At 45.2% G+C, this 25,330-nt stretch overlaps 1 protein-coding gene across 13 annotated transcripts in view; it reads left to right on the plus strand.

Annotated features, from left to right (window-relative positions):
- FHOD3 (formin homology 2 domain containing 3) overlaps positions 1–25,330 on the plus strand; it is a 423,570-nt gene that overhangs the window by 157,321 nt on the left and 240,919 nt on the right. For all 13 annotated transcript variants that reach the window (XM_045527658.1, XM_045527665.1, XM_045527667.1 and 10 more), the window contains exon 4: positions 22,253–22,320. In XM_045527658.1, coding sequence (XP_045383614.1) covers positions 22,253–22,320 — 68 coding nt within the window. The remainder of the gene's footprint in view (positions 1–22,252; positions 22,321–25,330) is intronic.

A 25,330-nucleotide genomic window follows, 5' to 3' on the forward strand; every position in this document is an offset into this window, starting at 1 on the left:
TAGTGAATTCTGTATGTGGGGGCATTAGAAGTCCATTAAACCGAAGGACTCACGGAGCACTTTCTTTACCAGGGAATGTTCTTGAGCTGCTGGAATGTGAGGAAGCATAGGATGACGGTTTTGTCAGAAAAGTGCTAACTATGAGTTGAAGTAAGAACTGCACACAGCAAAACTGTCATACAGGGTCGTAATTAAATGATAAACTAGATGATGGAACTTGATGAGCTGCGAGACCTCAAAGAGGAAGAAGAGCCTTGGTGGCAGGTGTTGTCTGGTGAGTTCTTTGGTGAGATGAGGAAGGACAGGGGGAGAAGGAAGGAAAGGAAGGTGACATGCGGGAGGTATGTGTGAGGGTGGGTTAGATCTGATTCCTCAGCTGGGGTGGGAGGGAGGTGACAGTGGGTAGTGGGGTGTCCTCCACTAAAGGTGGGTCCCTAAAGCTGGACAGAGGCGTTTAGACTTGATGAGGCAGGAAATGGAGCTAATGATAGTTTAAAGTGGAGATAACCTGATGAAACAGATATTAAGGGAGATTAGATTGGTATTGAATATTAATCACATTTCATTGGATCTTAAGGCCACAGATGGCCAAAGATAGTATTAAACATAAAACCCTTTATTTATAAAGCGGATAACTGAGATCTAAGAGGTGAAGATAGCCAATACGTGTGCATATTACCAGTCTGTGTGTACACGCACACACCAGGAATGCACTAGGCACTGTGCCAGGTATGGGAGGTACAAAAGTCCAAGTCATAAATCCCTGATTGCCCCAAGATGCTTATAATCCAATTAAAGGTACAAATGTGTAAAAAGTCAACACATTTAGAGATGATGCACGCACCTGGCAGGGTGTGGTTCTTGGCACAGGACGTAAGGGAGCAAAAACAGCAGAGCCTCTGGAACGGGGACGGTCCAGGAAGACAAACAACCATGTCACGCCAGTGCTGAAAGGACTGCAGAGATGCTCTGGCCCAACACACACACTTCACGTGCCTTGACCTGTGGGCGGGATTTTGACACTGAAAGAAGAGCAGGGAATTCTGGGAAGGGAGGTGGAGACCCCAGGAAGACACAGCGTGGCCTGGGAGCATGCAAGTTCTATTCAGGTGGCAGTGAGTGGCAGTGTGTGGGGTGTGTCGTTTGAGCAGAGCCTTCTGGAAGGTGAGCAGTAATTGGCTTCCTGTCATGCTGGTGTGTTAATGAAAGTTGTAAAGATTTTTTACGTTACTTTCCTTGGTCACCTGTCACCTGTAATGTTGGCAGAATACCTTGGGCCATTGTTAATCATTTTTTGATGAATGTAGCATTTTCTTAAACAGGTTTCTCTTCTTCTGTCCACTCGACAAATACTGGTCAAGTACCTTGGATCTCTCCAAATCCTTTCCACGTTGAATGTAACCAGAGTGATCTTTCTAGAACATACCTTGGATTGTGTCTCACTTCTCTACTTAAAACTGCTTGGAGGCTTCCTGTTACCATTTATCTTCTCTCCTTACCATTATCCATTAGTCTCTGGCTGAGTTATGCCAGATAATCTCCCACTCCTGACTCTTGCTACCCCCTCCTCCCACTCCTTCAAACTATTGCAGATACTTTGCTCTTCTGGTCTTCTAGAGTAAGCCTTGAGTTCTTGCTTTATTCCCCTCTTCCCAGAGTAGAAATAGCAAATAGATTATCCTAAATATAGTTTATGCCATGTGTATAAAGACCAGATTTGATGGACTATTGTCAACTTCAGGTAGTCAATTAAGGTCAAATAATAAGCACACCAGATTCTCCTGTATCTTTTCGCTTTTTGTGTGTCCGTTTTCGGGTGGCTCTTTCTATGTGTCTTCATTGTGTTCAGTTGCTCACATACATTCCAGGTGAAGGGGGTAACCTGTCTTTTACAGAGATGGGAACAAGCTGTATCTGTAAAACAATTTTTCAATAAAACTAAAGATTATCCCTGAAATACCGAAATTTTAAAGAAGTTTATTTGCTTTGGTATAAATCTTTCTGACAGGTACTGTGCATTTCCTTTCCTATGCCTTTGTTGAAGGACAATGAACCTACTCATAATGTAACCCGTTGTGTGTCGTCATAAACCTGGGTCCCAGTGTGAGCTGCGATATAGTGGAGCTCTGATCCCTTTTTCCCCGTGATCAGTGGTTGAGATTTACTTGCTTCCATAATATTTATTAAGTTTATAGCCACTTATGTTGGTACTGTCATAAGTTTGCAGCTTCTGAAAATTTCTGCCACATTTTAGTTGGCTTGCATTTGTCCTAATGACAGCATTTTAAGGAATGTTCAGTTGGTTAGGGGTCATAAAACGTCATCTTTGGAATGTATACTATGAAGAATTTATTTGGATATTCATTATTCTTATATATTCTTAAGGCCTTTTTGACTATATCGAATGAATATTTACATATGTTTTTTTTATTTGGAAAAAACATGTCAGGAGGAAATGTTTATAATCATAGACGCATAGATGCATAAAAGTTTAAAATGGACTGACACCTCCTATTCCACCTTCCCCTCCAGTCTACTGCCCGGGTGGGCTGGCACGGATGCCCCTACCCTGTATATCCTCTGAGCCAAAGGGTCCCCTCTTCCTGCAACCTATTCTGCCCACAGTTCTTCCTCAGCTGCAGCTGCAGGGAGCAGGGTCAGAAACAGATGAACCATTCTTAAAAACTGACGATCCAGAACCTGACAAAATTAGCTGTTAAAACCATGACACCCAACCACATTGCTAAAACTTTATAAATGGTAAAGAGAAACAATAAATTCTGCAAATTGCATTTAGGCAAATGTACTTTCTGCAAATTGACCTGCATTTATGCAGTGGCACCTTGATGGCCCAGTGGAAGATGGTTTATCCGTTTGCCTTAGCCGTTCTGAGGTCCAGTGGCCTGGCGCCTTCTCCCCATCGCTGCTCTAGGAGCCCCTACCTTCCCGCCCCATACCTCGCCTCATGTGCTGCTTGTGATTTGCTGTGTGGCAGCGCCAGTTGAACAGGCACATTGGAACCATGGACAAAACTCTATTTAATTCTGTACAGAAATATTTGCACACAGGGAGATGGCCATTGTCCAGTGTCCATTAAAGATTTCCATAGTGGAAGATTGGGATAACTGAAACATTCACACGGAAGAGGGAATGCTCAATTTTGGTCCTTCTGAACTGAAAATATGCAGCACGAGGCTGTCATCTGTGGCTTCCAGGACATTATGATATTGACAAATATTGTAGTTATTCAGTGGCCTTTTCTGAGATTATTCTGTAGGTTTGCAGTTTCTGCAAGGCTCTATAGAAAAAGTAGGAAAGTAACTTTAGTTATCTTGCTCACGGTTGTGACTAGATATTATGTGCAAAACAGATTGTAACCGGCAAACAACACTTGGTGCTTAATTCATATTTTTGTAGCAACCTGATTCAATAGACTAGACCAGCCTCATTATTAGTAAATAGCTTGTATTGCATATGCATAAGCACACATTGGGAGTTATCTTAATTGAGGTTCATCACCACACCAGGAATTGCCTCCACATATCCACTCTGTTTTTGTCTGTTAGTTGGGATTCCAGCAGTCATTCTCTCCTGTTTTGAGCCCGCCCTTCCTCGTGGCATTAGGAAAGCATTCCTACTTCTCTGGAAACTTTGGTTGGAAATGGCTTGAGTTTTCTTATATTAAGTGGTAGGCCAGGCCAGGTGTGCATTAGGCATCTTGTTTGCATTTGAAGAGCATAACTCCCTTTTTTTCCTCCCAAGGTTTTTAAGGCATTCTCCAGCTGGTGTTGGAAATAAACCTTAATTTCCCTCAGCTTTTTCCTTTCACTAAAGGAGAAAAGCGGCAGGGATTGAGGGAAGGAGGGGAGGGATGGAAAGTCATTGTTGCTTTCTGTGTTTGCTCTTTGCGTCTCTTTTCTTAGTAAATTGCCTCAGGAATGCCTGCAGTCAGCTGTAATCCTCTCTTGAAAGGCCTCCTTTTGGGCCAAGCTCTTCAAGTGAGCCAGTGCTGTCCTTGGAACTGCAAGGTTTGGGAGAAGAAGATAAAAAGAAAGGGAATATTAACATGTGGTCCTTCCAGTGAGATTGCAGAATTTCCTTGTTGTAAGATAGCTGGGGAAAAGGCAGAAAAGTCTTTTGCAGGGCAGCGTTCACCACCCTCTCTCTTCCCTCTCTTTTCCACTCCTTCCCCAGCCAGGTGGGCTGCAACACAAAGCTTTCTTATGTGGTTCTGAAAACAGGGGCGTTTGGGTTCCTCAGGTACCATGGACAGATACCAAGCAAACATTTTTTTTCTCTCTTGATATTCTGAATTAGCATCTTACCTTGAAATAAACATAAAATGCAAATGACAAAAATTTGACTTTTATTATTAGTTCCCAAGTCAATTAAACATGGAAATTAATATCGGAAATAGGTTAAATATAATTTTTATAGAAATCATCAAAGACAGTTATTTTTCTCCGATGGCTGACATTTTAAAAGGCATTTCTTTGCTTCCTACCCACTAAAGAAAAACTCCTTTCGTTATCTAATCAGAGGCTGTCTTTCTGAACCTGTGACTTCTGCTGTTAATCTAGTTGAAAGTGAGAACAAGTTAATTTGTGTTTCCTTAAGTCCAAACAGTGATGCAAAGGGAGCTTGTTACTATTTTATGCCAGGATATGAATTGGAGTTTTAAAGAATTAGGCAGAAGCCAGGTGTGTCCGACACTTTAGCTGTCTCAAAGATCCTGAAAGTCATTTCTAACTCTTAGAAATTATGAAAAAGAAGGGCGTGGAAACAGACTTCAAACACCCCATTCATAAGAGAAGAGGAAGTGGGAAGGACGGGGAGGGTACTGCTTCATCTCATTCACTCCACCAAAGTTTATTTGGTACCTATTATGTGTCAGTCATTGTGTAAGGTCCTGGGGATGAAATAGACGAAAAAGTCCCTGTTCTTGTGGATCTTAAATTTCAGTGGAGGAAACAGACAGTACATCAGGTAAATAAGTAAATGATATAGCGGGTTAGTGATGGATGCTATGAGCAGAAAAGCAGGCAAGTGGTTTTGAAAGGAGAGTGTGTTTGGTGCCTGTCTGAGATTTTAAATAGGTTAGCCTGGGAGTTTCACTCAGAAGGGGATGATTTGGCAAGGGCCTGAAGACAAGAAGATGTAGCCATGTGGGACAGGGTGAGAGGCCACTGCATGCCCCCAGTGAGTGGTGGTTGCTTAGACCAGGGGCGTAGCAGGGCAGGGGTAACAAGGGGTTGGGTGTGGGATCCCTTGTGAGCTGAGACTGGGGGTGTAGGAGAGAGAAGCCTGGCCATGGGGTTCTACCCTGAGCATCTAATGCAGGCCCTGTGGTCCCTGTGCTGTGGTCTCTGAAGCAGAGTCACCTAAGACTTTGTTGACTTGTTATACACTTTTGTGTAATTGCTTTCACACTAGTTTGCAAACTCTCTGAGAGCAAGCCTATTTCTTCATCTTTTTTTTTTTTATACCTTATAGAATCCAATAAATGTTTATTGACTTGAGTAGAGTTGACTGTATTCCAAGGTCAGCACTTCAAAAAAACAAACAAAAAAAAACACCACAGAACACTGTAGAATGCCTACCAGGTTTACGGTATGTGACCGACCTGTGGTTAAAAATGATAGCCAAGGGCCATGATGGAATCTTTGAGCCCGCTAGACCCACTCATGCCCCAGAAGCAGATACGTGGGCTCAGAACACCGGGAAGAGAGCCGGAGCCTCACTTCAAATGCAGCCCCAAGATTCCCCAGCCTGGCTCCAGAGCAGCTGGGAGGACTGTACTTTGTGAGGGGAGGGATTGGAAGAATTGGGGGATTGTGCCAGATGGTTTGACTTCTGGCATTTTGAAGGCCAATCACTCCAGAGATTCTGGTTTGTATCATAATCTGAAAATAATCCAGGATTTATGGTGTGTCCTGAACCCAGGACAAGCCAGGGAGGGGCAGTGTGGCCAGTAGAGAAGCGGAAACAGTCTTGGTCAGGACTGACAGCAAATCTCCCGGGAACAATTAGGCTCAGCCAGGTGTCCTATCAGCACAGCCAAGCGGTGTCTTTGAACTGAGGAGGGAAAGGAGAGACATGGTAGTGAGATCTCACCTGCCCTTTACTCTTGCTAACCCCAAATCTTTTTGTATATTGCTGTAGATTCCTTAATCTACTGGTTGAGTGTGAAGAGCAGGTATGTGTCAGAGGAGTCCATTCTCCACTGGGTTTTTTGTTTTATTCCCAGGTGAAAAAAGTCATAATTAATGCTAGTAAAACACATTACCAAGTATTTTCACATAAGCAGAGTAGGTCCTATATTGCCCTCATTTTTAAGAACTGGTTCAGAGATTAACTGTATTACAGTTAGGGTTGGAGGTGCCTGCACGATCTCTATGGCCAATGACATACCTTGAATATTCGACATTTCACCATCATCCCTGATGCTGGCTAATGAGTCCTCTGGAGCAGATGTAGATAACAGGTTTAGAAGTACTTGTAGTAGCTCCTCCTAACACGGACTCCTTCAGATTCAAACTGGCCACCCCTTCAAGCACTGTAGGTGCTAAGTGCCCCAAGGTCAGTGGTTCTGAGTGTCATCCTGGGACCATCCACCAGCCGTGGAGGTACCACCTGGGAATTTGTGGGAAATGCAGAATCTGGGGCCCTACCCCAGATCTCCTGAGTCCAAATCTACTGCACTTTTCAAGCTCCCCAGGGGTGGGGTGGGGCTGGGGTTCCTGTGTGCATTCAAGTGTGAGAAGATTAAAGGGAACACATACATCAATTATTTATGCTGGACTATTTTAAAATAAATCCCAGCTGTGGGTAAGTCTTAGCCATGAGAGGGCCTTCATATGGGCATCCTGGCCTCTCATTGCTTCCTTTTTGTTGCTGATTTCTTGAAACTTTTTTCTGTTGCCTTGTCCAGTTCCTTTAATACATGCTGCAGAAAATGTGTAGCCTGCACTTGGGATGATCTGCTTTGCAGTTGAGGGGTAGGATGTGCCTGGACCCCTTCTGTGTCCCTCACATGCCACACTGGCCAGGGAGGAGTCACTCTCTAAATTCTTACTTGATTCAGGGAGACGCTAAAGATTGCTGACTTACAGCAGACTTTGCTTTTAAATATCCTCTAAATATGGTATTACCTGGTTAAATAAGGCTGAAAATCTAGTATTCTTGGGTCTCGATGAGAATGTAAAAAACAGGCCTCCTCATAGTTTTCAGACAAGGAAGAAACAAAACAACACTCTGCTTCCTTGCACAGCAGAGCAACGGTTTGGGTGCCTGGTTTGGTTCTAATGGCACCTTTCTCTGCAGTCGGTGTTTGAGGGAGCCGCTAAGTGTGGTATAATGACGGGTGTGTGTGTCTCTTCCTGAGGCCATGCGTAGACACAGGAAAAGCTCCAGCCCCCCGGGGGGTGTGGGGAAGGCTGGGGCCCTGCTGTCGGACCACAAAGATTACTTGAGGACACTTTCCATGCCTGTGGCTCTGGCCTGTGTGGAGGAAGGGGGAAGCTGAAGGGAGAGAAGGCACCGAGGCAGCAGAGGACACCGTCCCCGCCAGCTCCCAGGGCCGGTGTGTGCTGGTGCCCCTCACCCTCACAGCTCTGCAGCTGCGTTGCCACCAAGGCAAGGGCTCACACAGAGGGCGTGTTTGAGCCCTCCTCATCCCCCGTTATCCCTGGCCCTATCTGCTATGCTGTAATCCATCTGCCCTGGGAGGGAAGGGACCACCGCTTGGGTGCAGGTGGGTGGTAGAGCCGCACAAGCCAGTGAGAATTTCCTCTACTGGGAGTGTATTTGAAGCCCCCCACCCACCCACATGCCCCGGCTCTTACCACATACCTCTCAGAGTTGATTCACTTTCCCTGCCTGAAATAATTCTACCAGCAGTAGGCTTGTCCCAGTCCATGGTGACTTGGGGACTACATTGCGGTGTTAGAATAGTGTGCCCTTTTGCTGCATGTCTTCTGTCAGGGGCCTGTGGTTGTGACTCTCCTTCAAAGGCTCCCTTGGCTTAGACCCCAGTGTGAATTGGTGGCAAAGCCACTGAGAAAGGAAGGGGGAGGGAGAGACAGGCTGTGAGCGTGTGCCCATCTGCAGAGCCGGCTGCGGTCCAAAGCCTGTGGGGAATCTCTGCCAGCTGCTCCCAGCTTCGCTCCCACCATTCCTTGGAAATCCAGAGACTGGATTTTTCCCAGTGGTTTCCTCTTTGAACTGACTCGGGTGAAGCAAGTAGACCCCGGCATGGAGCCGGCATTCCTGGGGCACGGAGGAAGTCAGAGTCAGCTGGGTCCCAGAAGTGGCTAATAGGCAGATGAGGAGAGCTCTCTTGGAATGCTTCCTCTTGGTGACAAGGGGCATCACTGTGGCGAGACACCACCCATGTTCATTGAAGCTGAAACCTAGCACAGAGCATGATATATAATGGGCAACATCATGTTGGTTGAATGAATATCAGAAAAGCGTTGGTCTGCCAATCTACTGTGAGCATGATTGAGAACTATTCCAGGACTCAGCCTGTGTCTAATAAAGAGAAGAGAAAAGATGCTGCCCAGCATGGGACCATGAAGGCCGTCTCACTCCTTGGTGTCTGCTCTGTATGCTCCTTCTGCCTAGAAAGCCAAACTTGCCTTTATTCACTGACTCACTTTCCCAGAGTTATCAGTACTTTCTCCGAAGACTTTCATGGTCAGTCATGATTTTTGTGTTGCTTTGTATCCGTAGCATGTTTTATAGTGGTCACTTCGTAAGTTTTCATAACATCTTATTATGCATGGTGTGAAAGGAAACAAGGAATCTATTAAGAGTCAGAACTAAAACTGAATCAAAGACCCTGTAGGATCAAACTTCCTTTTCTTAGTCAACTTTATTGAGGAATAATTTATGTGCAATAAAATACACACCTTTTAAATGCACAGTTTGACTTTTGACAACTGTACACCATCCCAAGCAAGACAAAAGCCATTTTCCAAAAGTTCCTTAATGCACTTCCCCATCAGTCCCCACCACCCCCAATCCAGGCATGCACTGATCTGCTGTCACTATAAATTGGATTTGTCTCTTCCAGAACATCAGTTACATGGGCTCATATGCTATGTACTCTTTTGTGTGTGGCTCCTTTCACTTGGTGTGTTGTTGAAATTCGTCCATGTTGCATGTATCAGTGGTTTGTTTTATGCCTGATTCGTGCTCCTTGGTATGAATATACCCAGTTTGTTTACCTATTCACCAACTGATGGGCGTTTTGGTTGTTTCCAGTAGTTTTGCCATTCTGAATCAAGCCACCATCAATCTTGAAATATTTTTGTGTGTGTAAGTTTTCATTTTGCTCATGGAAAGCCCTAGGAGTGGAGTTGCTGGGTCAAAGGCGAGGCGTATGTTTCCATTGATAAGAAACTATTAAACTGCTTTCCAAAGTGGTTGCACCAGCTCCCATCCCACCAGTAGAGCATGTCCCACCAGGCTTTTATTGTCAGCCATTCCAACAGTGTAACGTGCCACCCCTTTCTTTTGCAGATGGAAGAAATGAGGCCCAGAGATAGTTAGGGTCTTGTATAAAAGCACGCAGGTAGTCGGTACCAAGCTGTGGTAAGACTCCCGGGTCCCTGGGCTTGTTGCTGGTGGTCCTTCCACTGGGCTTGGAGGTCAGGGTAGCAAGTTAAGTGACAATTTCCACTTAACTTGCTTGAAGCAAAAATATCTTTTGTGGGTGAACTGGAAGGCTCTCTCCGGTGTCCTTTGAGAACAGGTTCAGTGCTCCTACCCCTCAGGGAACTGCCTGCAGGTGGCTCGGGATCACAGGGCCCCCTCCCCATACAGGGCCCTTCTGCAACTCCATCATTCAGTGGGAGACTGCAGCAAGGCAAATGGCCCATTCCAGCAGGAAATACGTACCGATGGAGTATTAGGTTTGGAAATACCTATTTCCCTGAGGCTTCTAACCCAAGTTTCTCTTTTTGGTAACCCAAGTCTGCCAGAAATGTGAAGCCACATCTACACTGTTATCCAATTATGTTCTCAGATACGTTGGACTCACCTGTTAGCCAAGAGAGGAAGAGATGGCATTCCTGGTGGTCATTTTGTGTTTTGTTTTCATGGCAACAACTTGCCACAGCTGTGTGGCACCCTCTGCTTAGCTCTCCTTGCCAGGAGGACCCACATCCTGGAAATAAAGACAGAGAAACAGGATCAGGGTCCACAATGTAAGGGCAGCTTGTCCTTTTATTGTGTATAAACTTCCAGTCCAGGTGTGAATTTCTTACAAGGTAAGACACTACTTAAGGTGTGCTACACTTGTAATAATGCAAGGATATATTCTTCTACTGTGGTTCTTTCCTCCCCCGTTGGTTAGTGAATAAACTCTCATCAAAACAGTTATTTTAAAAACTCAATCTTTTCTCTGATGCAATTTCATTTGCTTTATACAATACTTGCCGCAGATTAATAGCTATTTCCCTCTTGAAGGAATACTTCAAAAAAGAGCCCTGGCCCCTTGGGGTGGGGCGGGCAAGCCACTGAGTTTTGCCATCTCTGCTTAGTGACATGATTGATGCCAGATTGTTCCCTTTTGACCTCAGCTAATGATCCTTATCTTCTCTCCAAGGATCAGACATTCATGTCTTTTTCTCAAAGTGTTTAGGGCAGGGAGGGTGAATATTTTCCCTGTCAAGAGCCATTGACCTCAGGAAGGAAGAGGCCCTCTCTCCGAGGGAGTGACTATGCCTTGGAGAGGCGTCCCCAGGGCCCAGCTGGGACCCACCCTGGGCTGTCTGAGCTTAGGAGACCTTCTCGCCTCTTGGTTAGGAGGACCCAACAGAAGACAGGAGGTGTCTTGCCAGCCCTAAGGCCAGTGCCCAGGAAAGGCCTGACTATTCACTGTAAGGAAGATCTTAGGTATTTTTCAGAAATGTCATTTTGAAGGCTTGGGAGTTGGAGAGAGAAGGAAAAGTATTTACTGTGAGCACCTAACATGGGCCAGTGCTTTACCAACATCGTGTTCATCATCACATCACTTCAGAATGTCAGAAGGTGGTTTTTTTCTTTTTTTAATTTCAGCATATTATGGGGGTAGAAATGTTTAGGTTATATATGTATTGCCTTTGCCCCCCCCCCGCCCCCAAGTAAGAGCTTCAAGTGCGTCCATCCCCCAGATGGCTGGTGCCCATCACACCATAAGAAACAATGGTGACATAGCACCCCTTGTATTTTCCTGGATAGAGCTGGAACCCATTCTACTAAGTGAAATATCCCAAGAATGGGGGGAAAAAGGTGTGTTTTTAACCTTGTTTTACTGATAAGGAAACTGAGGCACAGAGAGGAATCTCTTCTGAAATGCAAATGTGCATTAAGGAGACTGGATGGCGGTCTTGTCTGTCCCAGGCAATGGCGAAGTAGTGCAGGAAGCCAGAGGCATAGGAGCAGTGTACAGGGGGGAGGACCTCCTTCGCCAGCTGGAGGACGGGTGAAGTGGAGAACATGCCCCCAAGGGCAGGCAGGAGGGAGGGTCAGGGCCGAGGGGGCAGGTTCTGTGAGCTGAGGCTGGGGAATGGGATGTTTAGCAGAGGCCAAGACAGGTCAGTCCTGGCCGCCTCTGTGAGAGGGGTAAGTAGTTGGGGAGTGTGTCCTCGGGGGCTAGCTGGTCTGTGGTTGTGGGTTCCAGCCCTTGTGCTTGGGGTGGTTTTTATCTCCTGAGTCTTCTCCCCAGAGTGTAAAGCACCGTTGAGCCTCACACCGAACTGAAAGACATGGGCTCCAGTGGATGCCCCCGGGAGCTCAGAGCAGTGAGAAGGGAGTGGGTTTGGTTGTTCAGGGGGCCTCCCTTCCTTTGTGCCCTGTCAGTAGGGGGTGAGGAGGGCCAGCTGTGGGCCAGTGACAGCCATTGTGCTGTAGCCAACCCCGGGAGAAAAACACCCCACACTCGAGCAAAACCGACTCAGCCGATTGTATTCTTTGTTGTTTTTAAAAGAGCTAGAAGGAACAAGGTCTGTAATCTTGAGAAACTATGTACATTCAAATTTTTCAGTTTTAAAATTCAGAAAGGGAATTATTAATATAAAAGGCCATGAATAAAGCAAATATTTAAGAGTTTCCTGACTGCTAATTAGGGGAGAAGAGAACAAAGGAAGAAAGAAATATTAGCAAGAGGGGGGAAGGCAGGAGGGCAGTTAGCCCAAGCCATTTTCAGGACTGAGAGAGAGAACCAGGTAGAGGGGGACAGAGGAGGGTGACCCAAGGGAGCCCCTCATCACCTGTCTTTCACACCTGGTTGCCTCAGGCATTTTTACTGCTTTGCAGATGCTAATGATCTGATTACTCGGTCAACAGCCTTTTTAGAGGGACAGTGTCAAGGTGCTGACCCCTCTTGGCACCTGCGCTCCCATCCTAGTGGATTGGCCAGGTGGTTTAACTTCTCTGCAGAGGGAGATCTCTGAGGACCCTTCTCTCTCTACCACTCCTTGATTCTGGGAGGAAAAGAATTTTGAATGTTTGAAACAGAATTTCAATTTATTAAATGTCCTTTATTAGCTGACTCTGAACTTTTTGCCTCTGAGAAGGGGCGATTTTGGAAATGCAGAGATGGGAGCAGATGAACATGAACTTTGCTGGGACCCCAAAGTTAACCCACTTAAGGGGAAAAATAGTTTACTATAATACACTAATTCAGAATGGAAGTATAAACGGCTTTGCCTGGGCTGCCTTAGTGAAGATGAGGATGGGGGCGGTGGTCCCCAAGGGAACCAGAAAGGGGGTGGATCTGGGTGGAGCTCATGGATGGTTAGGACAGGCAGCTGTGGATATAATTGCATGATTTAAAGCCTTTGTAGCTGGTTGGTCAATAGCTCCTTCGAGGCTGTTTGCTGCCTACATTAAGATGGGGGGTGGGCACTTTCATCTGGCACCTCCCAGGCTTCCAGCACCTGCAATACTTGGATGTTTTCTTTGTTGACAAATCACCTTCTCTGCTGACTGTGAGCTTTGTGAAACTTGGGTTGTGTCCCATGCATCTCTCTTCCTCTCCTGTCTGGCACAGCCCTTGCCACAAAATGAGTGGTCAGTGATCGAAGGAAGAAAAGATGGAAGGAGTTAGGGTTGCCTGCTGAGGGTGACAAAGAAGCATCTGAAATGTCCAGGATCCTAGAAGTTACTTGTGCCCTTCCCTTTGGGAACTCGGAGTAGGTGCAGATGTGCCTGAAACTAATCCATGGACTCTCCTCCAGGGATCCCAGGTTAACAGGTCCCTGGCCTTGGAATACATACACTTGCCCATCAGTCGCATACACCAAGCACCCACCCCAGCCAGACACTGCCAGGCCTGGAGGCAAACTACTACGGTTGGGAGCTGGCCCTGGCACCGGGCAAGCACAGAAGTGCACGTGGAAAGATGAGTAATGACTCGTGGTAGAAAATGCCAAGGCCCGGGCCTGAGGCCACCTGCGGGCAGGAGGGGTTGTAAAGAGCCATGCCGTCCGTAAGCCCCAGGCTCGTGGCCTCCCACTTCCTGTGGGCTTGCCTTTGGATGTGATTTTTAAAAATAGACTTCATTTTTTGGAGGAAAAGTTCTAGTTTTATAGAAAAAAAATTGGGCAAAAAGTGCAAAGTTTCCATATACCCCCTGACGTTCCCCCAATTTCCCATTATTAATATCTTGCATGAGTATGGTACATTTGTTGCAATTGATGAGCCAATATTTATACATTATTATTAACTGAAGTCCATAGTTTACATTAGGCTTTACTTTTTGTGTACATGTGGATATATAGCATGTTATACATGTGTATATATAGCATGTTATACATGTGTGTATATAGCATGTTATACATGCTGTGAGTTTTGACAAATATGTAATGACACGTATCTACCATTACAGTATTATCCAGAATGATGGTTACACAGCCCTGACAATCCCCTGTGCTCCACCTGTTCATCCTTCTCTCCGTCCTCCAAACCCCAGGCATCCACCGATCTTTGTACTGTCTCCATAGTTACACTGTTTACAGACTGTCATAGAGTTGACAGCGTTTATGTATATAGATAGGATGTAGCCTTTTCCAGACTGGCTTCTTTCACTTAGCAATATACATTTAAGATTCCTCCATGTCTTTTTGTGAATTGATAGCCCATTTCTTTTTAGTGCTGAATAATAAATACTCGATTGTATGAATGCATTATTGTTTGTTTATCCTCATCTATGCAGGGACATCTTGGATGCTTTGAAGTTTGGGCAATTATAAATATGGATGTGGTTTTCATGTCTTCTTTGGCAATGTGGCCACAGGGACATGGCAGAGTAGGGCTGTGTCTTTAGAGGCTGGACCTATTCACAGAAAGCAAGACACAGGTTTGGGTAACCTGTAAAGCTGTGACCAGGCCAGATGTTGAGGGCGTTGGGAATCTGGGTCCTCCTGTGTCTTTTCCAGCTGCCAGAATCAACTGGTCATTTAATTATTTGTTTATTGAGGTATCATGTGCTAGGGCCATAAAGTTATTCATGGGTCCTGACATTAAAGAGGTAACAGTTTAACAAGGGGATAGAATTGCAAAAGAATCATAACATGTTGGGAATATTTATGTGACATTGACTGTATGAAAAATTGATGACAATGGCTGATATGTAGGGTTAACAAAGAGACAACTAAAATACTAGACAACGCCACCATCAAAACTCATTCCAGCCTTGTGTGATAAGTGTTCCACGATAGGTGACCACTAGGAATTCACAGAGCAGAGTTTGGGAGGGGGTGGGGAGAGCCTCTCCTGGAGGCTGAACTGCTTACAGGGAGGGGTGGGGCGGGGGCAGCAGGAGCCTGATCCAGGACAGTGCATGAAGGCTGGAGAGTGAGGCTTCTTCTCAACGCTAAATCGGTTCCCAGAGAGGCAAAGACAGCCTCTGAGCATCTAGGGAGAGGGTCCACTTCAGGGCAGTGGCGATGCCTGTATTTCTTCAGTGGCCCACTCTCCAGGGAGTGGCCTCTCGGCCACAAACCCAGTTGCCCACGTTGGGGAATCTGGGAGTCCTTCATTCTCACGTTCCATCCGTTCTATCCCTGAATCTCTCTCAAGTCAACCCCTTCCCACGATCCCACTTTCTCATCCAGATGTATCATCTCTTGCTCAGGTTATTCCAAAGGCTTATTAATAACTCTTTTCCCCCTACCCACTCCCTCTTCTAATTCATCTGCTGTGGCTGTCCATGTTGGCAGTGAACTTGGTAAGACCCTGTCTCATTAGATGCCTTCCCTGCCTAGAATCCCTCCAGACCTCCCTCCCTGGGCCTGTCCACGTGTCTCCCTGCACCTGCTGGCATACCAGGTGCATTCAAGCTGTTGGCCTCTTTGAGCATGTTGCATGGATGTGCAGCAGTCTGGGCTCCCTACCTGCCATTTTCTCTTCCTCAGGTTCTCCTTGTGCACAGCACTTCTCACTGTGGTTAATTTTGTTCAGTGTCACCTTGTCTGAATCTACACTCTGAGCCCCAGGTTCACAGGTACTGCTGCCCCATCCTCTGGGACCCCCTGTGGTTGTCATCACCTTCTCACATGACATTGCCACAATTTGGGGACATGTCTATCTATCCCACTAGGCCATAAACTCGTCTGATGGCTGAGGCTGTCTTCATTTACGTTGATAACCTCATGCTCAGCGTAGTACCTGCTTAGTAGGTAGTCAATAAAAGATTATTACAAGGATTATGTTACTAATAAGTATTTAAAGTGTGATTATAATCCAGGGGAGCTGAGATTTTAATAAGATCTTCCGAAGCAATCTTCTGTCTGGTCGGGTCTCATGACCTTGTCATTGTTCACGTGTAGCCTCTTCCTCCTCGGGCTGCCTGGGGCACCCTCGTGCCTCTGCTGCTCACGGTCGTCACCACAGGCCAGAGTGATGAGTCAGACTTCTCAAAAGCCCTTGCTTTGGTAGCTGTGTGTTTTCTCTCTGAACTGACATGGTGACATAAGTGTCATGGCTAGGATATGAATGAGTTTCGGTGGCTTAAATGTTTACCTTATTTTTATTGTACAAAAAGAACATGTGGCCAATTCCATTTCTATTAGCCATTTTCAGTTACTTTTCCTATTTTCTCAAGCCTCCATCTCCTTCTATGGGGCCAGCAATATTATGGCATCTCTCTGCCTTAGTTGTGGTTTTTTTGTTTTTTTGTTTTTTTTTTTTTTTTTACCTGTAAGATGAAGATTTTGGGGTTGGAGCAAGGATTCTTACCTTGTGATTCATAGAATTGCCCCCTGAAGGCTCACAGGAAGTTTCAGGGTACCCATACCCCTCAAATCATATTAATATCTTTGAACATTTTTTAAAATGTACATGGAGTCTGTGACTCCAAAAAACTTTAAAATCGCTGGAAAAAAATCATTTCCAAAGTCTGACCAAGCAGGTTTTTTTCACTGAAAAATAAAGTTTCCACGATGCCACTTTTTCCTCTTTAAATTATTAGCACATAGTGATGAAGCAACAGCTGCAGGTTGCAGTGGGCTGTGCATCCCAGGCCTCCACGTGGCACGTTTGAACCAGCAAGAACAATGTTCAGAGTGGAATCCCTTTGCCTCACTCGGAGCTGACAGTACCTTGGGCTGTGTGCTTCCTGGCTGGGGAAAAGAGCATCACTCAGGCCGGGTCACTCACTTTCTGACATGTGTCTGTGGTCACATGTCACAAAGTCATTCCTCAGCAGGTCCGACTGCTATCGGAGAGCAAATGCCCCACAGCTAAATGACTCGCAGGCACAGAGCTCATTTCTCAAGGCTGCACCTGAAAAATTACAAGGGTTGTGTTCTCTGCAGCTGATGCAGAGTTCTGAATGCCTGCATGGGCATTTTGCCTAGGAATAAATCTCCTCTCAAAGCGCGAATGTCCTGTGTCGCAGCCCCAGGGAAAAAGGCGTAATTGTCTCCCCTGAGTGGAGTGTAGAGGGTTGGGGGACTTGGTCCAGGTTTTCCCACAGAGAGCTTGATTAGCTTGCTTTCCATTTGCTGGGAGAAGGGTGTGCTGTCATTGTTAGAGTGATTTTTATGGGCCTCAAAGCATGGTATTCTGTGTGTATCCTTTATTCTCGCACTGCCCTTCTCAAAGGTGATTTTTGTTCCTCCCCTCCATGTTCTTTCACTGATGTAAATCGGTTCTAATTTTCTCACTGGTTCCTTCTAATTAAGGTTGTGGTCTTTCCCCCACGTACTGAAGTTTTCTTCATACAGGAAGCACAGGATCACTCTGGCTGTGCTGTTGAGCCCTGGTATTTATGGGCTACATGGGGGGTGGAGGGGGGTTGCCAACAAAGTAGGAACAGTCCCCGGTGGACTGTGATGCTTTGCCCTCTGCCTTTGCTATTATGATCTGGTTTAGAGTATAATACATGATTGCATCTATTAAAGGAGCATAGTTCATTTTAAAAGGCAAGAAATATGGAGAGAATGGATGAAGGAGCATTTCCAGAGATTTTGACAAGTAATGTTCTGATTCCACCTCCTTGTCTCCATCCCGTGTCAGCTCCTAATTGCTCTTTGCTCAAAGGCTAATGCTACCCAAATGATTATACCTGAGGCAGATTTAATTTGGAAGGGAGTAGGAGAAGAGAATAAATGTATACACTACTTCATTCGTTTATTGGCCAAGCACAAGCTGTACTTGACCTAAAAGTAAGGGCTGTGTAATCAGCCCACCCCCAGCCTCTCCCCGGGTGCTGGAAATGGCACTGCCTCTTCTCCAGAACCTTCTAAAGCCTGGGTGCTCATGAGCTGCTGGCCACCTCTTGAGCTGTGTGTGGGGGACCACTTTGCACACCTCCCACTTGGCAGTCCTAAAGCTTCAGGAGAAAGGCAAACCTTTAGGGGTGCAGCCTGATCCCAGCCCCATATTTCTACTTTGAGTTTTCCTATTAGGCTTTTTTTTTTTCTTCTCCTCAAATTCACCAGGAAAGGACCCACATGTCACTTCTTAGTTACTTAGGCACCTTTGTTCCCTGATGCTCTGACTTAGAGCTTTCCGGCTGAGTCTGGGATGGTAGGAACCATCTCCTCTCCTGTACTCTGTCCTGATGGGGGCTGCACCACACTCACTGGTGTATGTTCATAGCTCAGGTGGACAAAGGAGAAAGGAGAACCTCTGTGAGCTCATGGGAGAAGGTTGAGGTCTGTGTACAGGTGAAGTCTCTGCAGCTGCCCTCTTACTGGCTTAGAGTGAGCTCCAGGTCCCTCTTCTTGCACTATGTGTGGAATCTACTTTCTTTTGCATTGTCTGACGTTCAGGCAGTAGGCACACTTGGAATTCCTTCCCTTGGGACTCGGGAGCTATTAGGACAGTTTACATAGTGTATTGCGTTTACTTGGAAGGTCAGTGGACCTGCAACTTGGCTCCACTGACCACAGGCTGAAGCCATTTGTGCACATGGATCTGCAAACACACAGACCCACAGAGAGCACGGGCTGCAGTAGATACTTAGATTGCAGAACCAGGGGGCACGAAGGCAGGCAGTCCTCCTACTTATAGGAGGAATCCTTGCACACACCCATGTAACCCAGGACTGAGAATCATCCCTCAACCTGCGTATAGATAGGCTGCTTCTAAAGAAGGGAGGGATTGGAGTCCAACAGCAAGTGGATCCAAGAATGATGTCAAGCATACCTTTGGGAAGCTGACATGGCATCGTTAGTCCTGCAGCAAGGAACCCAGGACCTGGGCTATGGGGAGAAGAGCTTCTCCTTTGACCTGCATAGGCCTCTCTTGAGCCACATCAAAGCACCGTCACCAGCTGCTGGTTTGGGTGTGATGTCTGGTGCAGTGAAATGCCTGCTGGATCCTCTTCTTCCAGCAGAAATTGTACCCCTTAAAAATGACAAATTATATGTCATTTATAAACATTTTCGCTCCCTAATCCTTCCTACACCTCTAGGTAGACTATGGTATCTCCTAAAATGTATGTTAAGAATCAACATATATTTGATTGAGACAGTTTAGGCTTAGAGGCTTTTTGGTACTATTATGTTTTAAAAGTAGATGGCAACTTTGAATGTTAATAAAACACTATGATTTCATTTTACACCACAGTATTGGTTCTTTCTAGATAGAGAATGTCCTATGAATTGTGTTTCCAAAGATCAGTGCTCTAGAGAAATATTCCTTTAAAGGAATATTTTTGTTTTTATTCCAGCCATAGTGGTGATGACTCCAGTATTGCTTTCATGTGATATAGGGGCCAAAGCATGGCATTTGTTAAAAATGTTGCTTGCATAGAAAAATTAAAGGTTCAGAGTTGTTTGGGAGAGGATATCTTTGTCAATGAAAATGAAACATCACTGCAGTCATTTGTATAAAGGATAAAAATTATAACTTAACAGATGCCATATGGTAGGATTTCAGATCTAGACCTTGCCCAGTGCTTTGTAGCACATGGCATTAAAAAGCAGAGCATTTTAAAGGACATTTCAGACAAAATATATAATCTTACATAGAGTAGCTGTTCTTTGGAGCTTTGATATTGAAAAATAAAACTACATTAAAATTTGTGAATCTCTCAAGTCTGTAATGAGAGTTCTCTTGCATAAAAGAACAAATTATTAATTCAGAACAGTACTACATATCTTATTCACCTTTGTTTGCAATAGACAGCTATTTAAATAAATTAGCTTCATTATTTATTAGAAGTGGTACTGGCAAAAAACAAAGTCTGTTTCTCTGGGATTTGAGCATTCCTAGATGTTAGCTGTGAATCTGGAAGAAATGGCCACCGCACAGCCCAGGGTTCTATTCCAGGGACGATGCAGTGGGAGACTCGGTCTATTTGTTACTCATATATTTTGAGGCCACACACACACTTCAGGCGTCAACTTGAGAATCACCAGGGCCTTGTTTCTTATCGTCAGAGATGAGTTACATGTTCAGTTTGGGGATGGTTGACGCCTGGAGCTTTGAATGCTCCTTGTTTTTAGGAAGGTGACACTTTCTCTCTCAATCAAAAGTCTTCACAATTATCAAGTGTTGTGGAATAAGTATTGTGTTTAGAGGTGTGGATTCCACAGTGGTCAAACAACAAGGAGGCCTGCCAGGTCCCAAACCCCACAGAATCCCGCCTTCGCCCTCTGCCACTTACCAGCTGTGTGCATGAGTTGTGAGCCTAGAGGAGCTTGGCCTGCCCCAGGATCGGAGAGAAGACCACAGTGTCTGTAGCGCAGGGAGGGGAGGGGGCCAGAGCTGTGTGACCACGAACTTGGCAGGCCATGCAGAAGATTCTGGATTTCATTCTGAGTGCAGTGGGCAGCCCCTGAAGGGTTTAAATGGGGCAGTGATGTCATCAGGAGGTCATTGTCACCTGGCCCTTCTGGTCTTAGACGGTAGTGGTGCAAAGTGGGCATGTCCTTCCTGTTTGTTTTTTTAAATTTTATTTCTAATTATTATGGGTATGTAACAATTACATATCTTTATAGGGTACATGTGATGTTTTGATACAGGCATATAATGTGAATTAATTGAATCAGGGTAATTGGGGTATCCACCACCTCCAGCACTTAACATTTCTTTGTGTTAGGAACATTCCAATTCTATTCTTTCCATTATTTTAAAGTATACCCCAACTTATTAATTATAGTTACTTTGTGCTATCAAATATTTATTCTAGCTAACTATAACTATACTTTTGTACCCATTAACCATCCGTACTTTTCACCCTCCTCCCATCACCCTTCCCAACCTCTGGGAACTGTTATTCTATTCTGTCTCCTATGAGATCAATCATTTTTAATATTTAACTTCCCCATATTAGAACAGGGCATATCCTCCTTGTAGCCAGACTTCTGCAAACTCTTCTAGGCCCATGTGTTCCATGCCCTTCCATGACACTTACACGAGCGGCAAGCATGGCTCTGCCTCTTACTCTCCACAGGCTGGGACTGAAGCCCAAGGTGGTCAGCCAACAACATGATAGAGCTTTGAAAGCTTTTATTCTATCTAAATATTTTAAATGACCTTGCCTCCCACTCTGTCCTATACATGCTCAGTTTAACACAGAAACAAGTTTCCTCTAAATCTAATATCTATTCTCATTTTACAGATGAAGAATCCAAGGCTTAGAGAGGTCAAGTGTTTTGCTCAAGGTCACATAGCGAGCAGGTGGTGACACCAGGTTTGGAACACAGGCAGTCTGATTACTTAGTCTTTGCTCCTACTAATTCTGTTCTTCACTATTGTATCCATAGTGCTTAGAGCAGTGCCCGGCAGGTGCTCAGTTAGTCTGCGTTGGATCACTTCTATCGGGGAGGTCTGGCATGTGGTGCTAGGAGTGCAACTCTGTGCACCTGAGCCCGCCTGATCAGGACCACGTGTGGGTGCTGGGAGGCTGAGCAGAATCCATGCTCCCTGGCATCCTGCATATGCCAGAAGAACTGCTCTCTCCCTTCTGTACCTTGTACTACCAGCTCTCTGACCAACCAGTAACTGTGGCCTACTCTTCTGTGTCTCCTGCTCTGTGGTGGCCTCTGGGGGGCAGGTCCTATGTTGAGCTCACCTCCTTCTTCATGAGGCCTGACCTAACTAGTACACATGACAATGGGACTAACTGAACAGTGGTGTTATCGGAGGTTAGACCAAGGCTTGAGCCAGAGAATTCCAAGGCAGGGCTCCTCCCCAAGCCTTCCCAGGGCCAAGACCTTCCTTGAACCTTAATGAGAACTCAGGCCCAGGCAGAGCTGAGGCAATCACGTGGCCACAGGGAGCGAGTCAGTCTGTGGGGCCACCGTGCTGCCCTTGGGTCACCTGTGCTGCCACGGGAGCCCCAGACCCAGAAGAGCACTTGAGGTGACCAAGAGACCCCAGGGAAAGGGAGGAGCAGAAAGCACGGGGATGGGGTGTGGAAGGCAAGGGAGGAGTGCGGTAGAACAGTGAATTCCGTGTTAATTTTCTGGGTATGCTTGGCCATCAACTGGAAACGGTCTGTGCACTGGAAAATAGTCTGTAAATGGCAGGAAATAAAGATCTGGAGTGAGGGAGGGTGGGAGCTGAGGGTACAAATCTGGACACCTTCTCTACAACTCACGTACCCGTCTCTCTACCACCTGTGACAGGCCAGACGTGTATGAAACTTTCTTCATGCTGTTGGAGGGGAAGCCTGTGTCCTAAAGGAAGTGGGTACATGGTAGTGACCTTTCCAGTGGGAGTTCTGTTACCACTCATATCTGCTCTGCGCTTTTACCATCTGTTGAGCCCGTTTAATTAATTTTATGTGTTGTATTCTTTATTTCAGAAAAACTTTACAACTCCAGTGGACGAGATTTAAGAAGGGCCCTTTTCTCCCTGAAGCAGATATTTCAGGTAAAGAGGGGAAAAGTAAAAAGTACTCTTAGGTCCCGTTTGTGCATTGCTATTTAATTAGATACACACAAACTTATACTTATTATAAAAGGGAATGTCTCTTTAGATTACAGTATTAAATAAGGCCAGACTATCAGGTGAGTGTATTTTTTATCATATCAGATATTTCAAACATAATAAAAAGTAAAGACAACTTCATCACATTACAACATTTTTCCGTACTCCCAGTTTCTTTTCTTTCTTTCTTTTTGTTTAAAGAAACGCCTGTTACAGATATAGTTAAAGATCTGTGTTCTTCTGCCCAGTACCAACCAACCTCTCCCCACCCCACTCTCAGGTTCCCTCTCTACTGACTGTCGAATTTAGAATTCATCATGCACATGCATGTTTCCATCCTAATGATAGATATTCACCAGCAATACGTGATATTCTTTTGTTAATGTGTATGTGTGATCATATTGTGTTCATATCCTGCTTCAGCTTACTTAGAGTGGGATAGACGTAGGTGTGGCTGTAGCTCTGACTGATGATTGCGTTGTATGAATAAAGCACAAGTAGTTCATTCTTCTATTGGCAGATGGTTTGGTTAATTTCCAGGATTTTGCTCTAACAAACCGCGCTATTGTGGATGTGTCTCCTCGTACACCTGTGCCAATCTCTCTCTTGGATTCCGTCTTACCCTTGTAAGCCTTCCCTCCATCCCTACCCTGAGAAAGTCACTGGCATAGTGCAGAGGGCTAGAACAGGTGTGCAGACAAGCTCTAAGTCAAAACTCCTATGAGGCTGCAGATGGCAGGGCCGGGAGGTGATCAGGGAGAAGATGGCCTTTGTATTAGGCTTGTGTCTGTCTAGGTTCATTGTTCCTTTCTATGATGATTTTTGATTTGAGGGTATATGCTACCTCTCCTCAGTTCCCATGTTATATTTTGTCAGTGATAGTGCTAGCCAGAGTGGGGTTCTACCTGTCTGAGTGGGAGCAGGCAAAAAGGTAGGCCAAAAACCCATCCCATTTGCGCATTCTCATCCCATTCTTCCTTCTGTTTTTTCAATCATGCCATCATCTTTTTTCCCAGAACAAAGTCTTTTCCCCTTGTTGCCATTTCTGGAGATGAGTCTCCTTCTGTCCTCTTCTGACAGCCATGAGTTTGTCCCTTGTGCACCTTTGCTCTGTCATGCTGCACATCTCAGAAACGCCTTGAGGTTCAGAGGTCTGCCTTGGTCAGACCTGTTCTCCTCGCACCTGGGACATTGCAACAGCTGTCCATGGCACCACCTGCATCTGGTCCTCCCCAGCTTGGTCCATTCTTCGCTTCCCACCAGAGGGAGCTGAGGGAGTTTACTGTCTTGCTGATTTCATTTGGGTTGCCTTCTGGGCTACATTTGAATTTCTCCATACAGCATTGAAGCCCTTCTTGATCTGGTCTGTGTTGTCCACCTCTGTCCTTGGTTACAGGCTAAATTTCTCCTGCAGTTATACACCAAGAGCAAGGCATGCCTTCTTTCTTCTGCATGTTTGTCCCTGGACCTATAGCTTCTATCCCAGAATGTTGTGTCACCCCATACCTATTCTCCACTTCTGCTTTTCTCTTGATATTTTTTCCTGCCAGGAATCATCTCCCAAAATGACACCTCACCCTAGTCAGGGTCCCTCCAGATATTTTTAAAAGTATCCTGTGCTTACCTCTAGTACAGGCTGAGCATCCCTAATTCAAAAATGCAAAATTCCAAATACTCCAAAATATGAAATTTTTGAGTGCCCACATGATACCACAAATGGAAAATTCCACACCTGACCTCACGTGATAGGTGGCAACCAAAATGCAAGTGCATGTCACATGGTTTGTTCAGTGTCTGCAAGGAAGAAAGACCTCCTAGCCCCTTTCAGCTGAGCTATATCTTTTTCAGAGTTCTCCATGCGAGCACAGCCATGAGGGGTAATAAAACAGACATGTGCAGGTTGGACATACCAACAGTAGGTTCCTCACAGTGCCCCATGTGAGGCCAAGAACTGCATACATTACTGTGGTTTTTTTTTTTTTTTTTCTGCTTATTCTCTGTTCTTTGCTATAAAGACAGTGTTGAAAATATAAAAAAAGGCCTACAAATTCCCCTGTGGGTAACAGTAATAAGAAAAAGAGGAAGCGTTTATGTTCACTTATAGAATGCCAGCCTTTTGGAGAAAATGATAGCAGTATCAGTGTGAAACATCCTGTGGAAGAGCATGGTGTTGGCATGCCCACCATGTGTGACCTGGAGAAACTGTTGAAGTTCTATCCCGAAAGGGATGAACGGATGGTAATGAAAAATAGAAAACACCATGTAAAGCTAAAAAGGAAGATCTCAATCATGTATTGAAAGAGTGGATCCGTCAGCGTTGCAGTGAATACGTGCTGCGTAATGGTATGCTGATGATGAAACAAACGAAGATTTATCACAAACTGAAAATTGAAAGGAACTGTGAATATTCAACAGGCTGGTTGAAAAAATTTAAGAAAAGACATGTTATTTTTAAAGATTTGTGATAATGCATCTGCTGATCGCAAAGCAGAGGAGAAATTGATTGACAAGTTTTCCGAGGTCGCCACTGATGAAAATCTCATGCCGGAACATGTCCATCATGCTAAAGAAACATTGCTATTTTGGCATTACAGCCTCAGAAAGACACTGACTACAACTGATGAGACAGCCCCTCCAGGAATTTAGGATGCCAAGGACAGAATAACTGTGTTGGGATGTGCTAATGCAGCAAACATGCATGAGTGTAAATTCGATGTGAATGAACTAAAGCTTGCATCCTTGCTGAGTGAATTTCAAGGAGTGAATTTCTTACCAGTCCATTATTCTAACAAAAAGGCATGGATCACCAGAGACACTTTTTGATTGGTTTTGTAAATATTTCATGCCCGAGGCTCATGCTCACTTCAGGGAAGCTGGACCGAACGAAGACTACAAGATTTTGCTATTCCTTGACAACTATTCTGCTCATCCATCTGCTGAAATTCCCATAAAA

Source organism: Lemur catta, chromosome 16, assembly GCF_020740605.2.
Source record: "Lemur catta isolate mLemCat1 chromosome 16, mLemCat1.pri, whole genome shotgun sequence".
In the NCBI taxonomy this organism is placed as follows: Eukaryota; Metazoa; Chordata; class Mammalia; order Primates; family Lemuridae; genus Lemur; species Lemur catta.